Raw genomic sequence first — 7,135 nt, 5'->3', positions numbered from 1 at the left:
CCGCCACGGAGGCTGCCTCCTGTTTATGTGTTTTTTTTAATATTATTCCCTCAAATTCAAATAATTCCATATTACTGTCTCAAATCTTAAAAATCGCTAATAAGAAGTCTTTTGAAATTCTGGGGGTTTTACAAGTTAGTCCTCACTTAACATAATGCTGTTCACAAAAAAAAAAAAAAAACACCCTTTGCGTTTCAGAAAAGATATATTCAAAGGTACTTTCATAATTGATAGATCAAATTGCAAGACCCTTTACAATTTAAGGGATGTTCGAGTAATTTCAATTATTTGATTCACTAATAAAAATTATTGGAGATTTAATGGACTAATTCGGAGCACTTCTCAGAATAAATTAGAATATGCTGCAGATACATTCAACTAATATTATAGTGCTTTTCCACCCAAATCCTTCCGTTTTGGATAGAATTAGTAATCGTAGACATTCTCCATGGGAAATTTGGCACGTGAGAGTCGCGTGCCAGAGGCCCATGCTTTAACCTCAAGAGACCCAAGGGGTAACATCGTCCAGTTAACTTCGATTCAAAGAATCTAAACTGGAGTGGCACAGCCATCATTATCCACAAACCGAGTGTCAATCCCGTAAATCCCAAAATAAAAATCCTCAAAACTTTACAAAAAAGAGAAGGCTACAAGTCAAAAGGCAAAAGGGCGTTGCTTCGCTTGCTGGCCCCACTCTATCTTTTCGCCCTGCCCTTTTCCTCCGCTTACGTCACCCACTCGATCTCCAGCCACAAGAACTCGTGGATGAAAATCCCCCTACCTGCTGACTGGGATTCCAGCTGGCACCCGTCCCTACCTGATACCGTCAACTGCCGGTCACCCCAGAGCTCCTTTTCTACCCCTCGAGCCTCCTGTAGTTCTTTAATCGTTCTCTCAGTTCTCGGTCTCCTTTTTCTCTCTCTACTTTCTCTCTCCTCTCTCTCTCTCTCTCAATGGGGGATCCTGCGATTAAGCTTTTTGGCAAGACGATCCCGCTGATCGAGAGCGGGCCGGGTACGGGTTCTGATCTGGATCCGATAGCGGAGACGGCCGGCGAAGATAGGGTAAGAATCAGAAAAGAGCTATAATTTTGCAATTTTTTTTGAGAGTTTAGGGTTTTCGAAAAATTGTTTGAGTTTCTTGATGGTCGCTTGTAAGGGGGTTTAAAAAGGAGGAGGTTGCTTTAGGTTTTAAGTTGAATTTAGTAAAATTATGATTTTGTTCCTCTTTATGTCAAAAGGATTTATCGATTTCAGCACGAAATCCTGGTTGATTTGTGGGATTAACTGGTTCTAATTACTTCTTGTTGTTCTAAAAAAAAAAGAAAATTTCGGAATTTTATATGCTTTTGATCTTTATTAGAATTTAGTGGATTAAACGTGGGTGATTAGGTTAGCCAGGACTCTTATTTTTGCTTTTAGGAAGGAAAATGCTTTGAGATTTTCGCTTTTTTTATTGATAGAGATTGGTTTTTTAATCCAACAACTCCTGTTGTGGTATTATAAGTATCAACTAATTTGTGATTACTTGCGGGTGGTTTTTTCCTAGGATTTTTTGTGGAGAAGGCCTGGCTGTTATTTGTTAAATGTTTATAGTTCAAGTTGGTGTTTGTATAAATTTGTGTATTCAATATGTTTTTAGTGGTTTGTGTGATAATTTGTGAAACCCTTCACCAATAGCAAAATAGTAGGAGGAATAGTTTCCAATGGTTCTACTTCTGGTGTGAATTACTATTATTTGCCACCTTTTTAATTTGTATCTGATTATTTATGTTTAGTTTGCGATTAATTTAGTGTTTCTTCTAAGGAAGTTGTCTGGAATCTGGTGTTTCCCTATATTCAGTGCTAAGGACGGTTATCGGTTGAACTCTTAAAACGACACAGAGTGAGAAGAAGAAAGAAAAATAAGGTCATTTGTTTTTTCCATTTGTGGATTTTGATTGGTTAATTCAACGTAATATTCTTAGATATGAGCGGAGATGCTGGAGAGAGAGAGAAGGAAGTAAACGACTGTGGTTTTTTTTCTTCCTGTTAGCCTATTTCCTTTTTGTTCATTGGTTTATGTGTAGAGTATCAGAAATGTAACACAGCACTCAATAAACAATAAATGAATTTTCATCCACCACCAAAGCTACCTATTCTGGTTATATGTATCTTTAGTTATAGAAAAACCAAAATTACTAATTACAAGACTACGTATAAAATTAACCTAATATCTCAATAACACCTGATATTTAAGTCAACTAACACCTAACAAAATCAAACTTTGTACAAAAAGAAATAAGTTGTATAAGATCCTGTGGAAATCTTATAGAATGATTATGCAAATATGAATTTTTGAGCCTGAGCTGGTTCTAGTTGTCTTGCTAGAATGTGAAATTCCTTTTGAAGAATTATGGGAGGATATATGACTTCTATCCGTAGATTAAGTTGTCAATTTTAGGCTGTTATATCACTAATTGGCAGAAAATTATCATAGAAATGTTGATATTTCATCCCACTGAAAGATTTTTCAATGACTTTTGCATTTCAGAAAGTTTTATTTGGATCCTCGTTTTTTGTGCATGCGTGCATTCATGTCCACCTATGTACATGCATTATACGCATGCACACATACATGTGTGTCTGTTGACCTCTATTGCTTATGTTCTGGCTTAGAATGATGCTATTTCTTGCTAAAGCAACTTGGAGAAACTTATGGCACTAGCATGCAGCCATTATGTTCAAATATCCGTTGTATAAGACCTATCTTTTGTGATGATGAAGTTCTACCATGAACTATAATGACTAGTTAGCTGGGAGAATGTGTCTATCTTGTTGATGATGCTGTTTAAACTCATACTTACACCTAGGAGTGAACTTTATATTCCCTATATATGTAAAAAGTTCTTGAGGAGATGGGTCAGGTGAGAAGATTTGCTCTAGGGAAATACATTCATCTCCAAGTAATAGAATAAGCCAAATATCTAGATTTACACTCCCACAAGCATTTTTGTTCAAACTTTTGTTAACATATTCATCTATAAAATCCTATGGAGTCTGGTTATTACTAAACATAAAAAGTTGTCAGCTTCTTCATTAAGAAAAGTAAACATAAATGAAGAATAATCCTAAATAAGAAGGAAATCTATAATAAACTAAAATCCTAAATAAAAAGATAATATCTTCTTATACTCCCCCCTCAATCTAGAATATAGAGATTAGCAAGATGCAACTTGTCCCAAGAAGAGTTAAATTGTTTTCTCCTTATGATATTACGGTCATACTCGCATAAAAGTGATAGAAACGAACCCGATCATGTAAAACATGACTATAAAACTCTTTAAGGTGAGAATAATGCCAAAAATAAGAAGCTTCATAAGCGATGTCAAGATAAAAGATACTTAATATCCATGTCGAGGAAAAGAAGCTTTGCAAGTGATGTCAAGATAAAAGATATCCACGAGCGACAGAGAAATAGAGGCTTCACGAACAACATTGGGAAAAAGGAAGCTTCCTAAGTGGCATAGACACAAAAACTTTCCAAGAAAAATTAAAAACCATACCATTACATAACTGTAGTTGATCCACACAAAAAAAGATCCAATGAGACTAAAAGACACCGAAAAATCACAAAAGACGAGATATTGGATGTCGGGAAGATGACGACAAATGAGAGCGGGTCGATCGATGCAAATCAATATAAAACGCTAGAAGAATGAATGAGTAATACGTTACACGGACGAGAAGGTGGCACACTTCCAATGAATATTAATTGTGTGATAAGAAACAATGAGAGACCTTCAAATATTCATGTTATACATTGCATGAGTTTCATATTATTAGGCTCAACAAACTCGTCCAATAGAAGATCGCCATAATTGCTTGTCCATGCATGTATATTTTGAAGAGGAGTTAATCTCAACTTTGGAGCATAGGGATGTGAATCATATGCCATGTCAAAGGCGAGGTCAAATCCAATGAATGAGGAAAACGTGAAAACGAAATTGTCAGTGAAGTTGTAGGCAAGGTCGAATCCAATAGATATGAAGAGGATGATTTTTTTTTGTTTGTGTCGAAGCTGCATGAAGATGATGTTGTCGTAAAATCCCTTCGATGTTCCAAGGTTAAGGAATAATAAAAATCCTTGGGATTCAGAAGCTTTCTCTAATACCATGGTGAAATAAAAGGAGAGAAAAAGTTCTATATTCATTGACTAGGAGACCAAAACCACATATCTATACACCTTGTGGAATATCTATGAAAGGAAATATCTAATAAGAAAAGTACATATAAATAAAGAAAAATACTAAATAAGAAGGAAACCTAAAAACAAGAATATAATATCTTCTAAAGTCGTGAATCTAGTGATTAAGAAATTAAGGTAGAAGGTTATTTTTACTGTCCAGTGATATGGTTTCTATCAGGAAAGCCTCCTGTTAAATTTTTTTCCTGTAAATTACTGAGAGAAAAATAAAGGAGCACAAATAGAAAAAAGCAAAAAGGGGAAGGGTCAACAACTTTGAGCTTATTTATATAGAAGTTTGAACAAACATAAGCAATAAATTATGATGGGTTGAACCCTTCTCCCTACAAAAGATTGGCTTGTCATCTGTATTGTGACTAGACGCTTTAGTACTTCACTCCATGTTTGACTATCTTGACAAATATGAAGCCTATATGCACCTGAAAACTAAAGGTTCCTTATCGATTTTTATACCCTTAATTTATCTCCATTTGCATGTCTAATTTTTATGTCTCCATTCGACACTTAAATCATTTGAGTTGGGTATCAATATTCACCTTCTAATTTCCATATGAACCCTTCCTTATTTTGAATTGTCACATGTTGACCCCTTCCTTATTTTGAATTATCACATGTTGACTCTTCATATTTCCAGAATAACACCTTGGATCATATAAGTTCGGTAAAAAGCACACTCTGTCAATTCACTCCTTGTTCACTCTGTTACCTCATATCCACTTTATGTATTTGTGCCTGCATGGGTGCATGTGTGTACACGTCCGTGTATCTCATGTCCATCAGGTTTGTATCATTCTACATCGGGCATATGTAACCTTGATGAAGGCCATGTACAAATTTGTCCTTCTACATGGACTTCTGAGCATTGCTCATGTCCATCACTATGTCTGTGTTAGAGTGCAACACTCTTTTCAGCATCTAGAAATTATAGAAACAGGATCTCGTGGATCTCTTTTGGTTTCTGATGGAGACTATGAAAAAGCCATGATAATGTTATAAAACAGTTTCTGGCAATTAATCCTTGAGTGTGCACTTCAGCAAACAAAGCGAGAATCTGTCATTTGTTGCTATATTTGAATCCAGTCCAGCATGGTTATTTGTAACCAGATACTTCTGTTTCCAAATATTACAGCTTTTAAAATTGGAACCGCGCTTGTTTACCTGCAGGCCTTGTTGCATGCAACAGAAATTGCTTTGTGAATGGAGCTGTATTCTCGGAACCTCCCCCAATGGCTAGTAGATGGATTAGGACTGATGTGAAATATTTCACATTAGTCATTTAGGAAACCTCTTATGCTAGCAAGCTAAATACCAACTTAAGCACGTCTGTTTTATAGTTCTCTTCAATATTTCCCATAAAATATGTGAATAGTAGTTCTCCGAGAATTTGGCATCTCGTAGAACTTTCTGAGTATGAATCTTGTACAACATTTGCAAGTTGATGAAAATTAATATATGCTGCCATTTAAGTTTATAAACAGGACGATAAACCCCCAAAAAAAATCTGCAGTAGCATGATTTACGTGTGTCTTTCTGGTTTTCGGTAAATTTTATTGACTGAAATTGATGTATTTCTACATAAAAATTTATAAATTTCATGTTCTGCCTCTTTAGGCTAGAAAGCAACTGCGCATTTTCAGCCTATGTGGAACATGTATCTATATTATCCTAATGGCCTATTGACCAAAGATAAGTCTGGCTTTCTAGGGGGAAGTTTCTTTCCAGTATGTTCTTCTTAAGCTGGAACATGCATGTTTTCAATTCTCGTATAAGAAGCTTGAATATGCAAGCAGAAATTGTGAAGTTTGAAACTCTACAACTGTGCTTTATAACAATAACAGCAATATTAATAGTCTTTATTCCGCACTTTTGCTCTAATTACTTAAAATACAGTTTGTTGATAAGTAGTGTACAACTGGACCTTTTTGAAAGGTGAACTTTTCTGCCGAAGTTGTTCTAGGGTCTACCTCCTCTCTTTCAATTAGGCCTGCACTCTGAAATTGATTTGTGTGAAAGCGTTGTGTTCAACTCATCACATGTTTAAAAGTGAATTGTTTTCAATTTGTGTTGCAGGATATGGGCGCAGAAACAACAAATGATGTTGTCAAAGACAAGGAACTTGACATCACAAGAGACCAAGGGCAAGATGATCACAACAATACCTCTGGTTTGAACAATCCTATTGAAAGTAACCAACAAACATCCTCTCAGGATGTCACAGAAAAGTCGGATTCCAAACCCGAGCAAGAACAGTCCGAGGCTGACACCTCCGGACAAGAAAAGGTTCTGAAGAAGCCAGATAAGATTCTTCCATGTCCTCGATGCAACAGTTTAGATACCAAGTTCTGTTACTACAACAATTACAATGTCAACCAACCGAGACACTTTTGCAAGAATTGCCAGAGATATTGGACTGCTGGAGGAACCATGAGGAATGTCCCTGTGGGTGCTGGAAGGCGTAAAAACAAGCACTCTGCTTCACACTACCGTCATATAATGATGTCACCTGAAGGATTGGCATCAGCAAGAGAAGCAATTGATCCAACTCATCATCATCAACCTCTCTCTTGTGGACCTCCTATGATGTCTTTGAAGGGAAATGGTACAGTCTTAAAGTTTGGACCAGAAGCACCACTTTGTGAGTCCATGTCTTCTGTTCTCAATCTGGGCGAGCAAAAGAAAACAGATATCAACACAGAAGAACCATCTTGTGCTTCTTCCTCTGTGACAGCTTCTAATTGTCAAGAAAATGGATTCCCTGAACAAAATGGCATGCCGGGACTTTGTAATGGATTTACTCCTATGAATCCTCTTCAGTTTTATCCTGGCCCTCCTTGGCCTTATCCTTGGAGCGCTGGATGGAACAGTGTTGCAGCAGCAGCAGCAACTGCTG

General features: G+C 36.5%; 1 protein-coding gene across 1 annotated transcript in view; it reads left to right on the top strand.

Moving 5' to 3' along the window:
- The window catches only part of LOC109849147 (cyclic dof factor 3-like), a 7,722-nt gene continuing 1,466 nt past the window's right edge, over window positions 880–7,135 (top strand). The window contains exons 1-2 of the mRNA XM_020418960.1: window positions 880–1,064; window positions 6,316–7,132. Coding sequence (XP_020274549.1) covers window positions 954–1,064; window positions 6,316–7,132 — 928 coding nt within the window. The 5' untranslated portion in view covers window positions 880–953. The remainder of the gene's footprint in view (window positions 1,065–6,315; window positions 7,133–7,135) is intronic.

Source organism: Asparagus officinalis, chromosome 7, assembly GCF_001876935.1.
Source record: "Asparagus officinalis chromosome 7, Aspof.V1, whole genome shotgun sequence".
Classification (NCBI taxonomy): Eukaryota; Viridiplantae; Streptophyta; class Magnoliopsida; order Asparagales; family Asparagaceae; genus Asparagus; species Asparagus officinalis.
The sequence above is the reverse complement of the archived record's forward strand: the minus strand, read 5'-3'. Positions and strand labels throughout refer to the sequence as shown.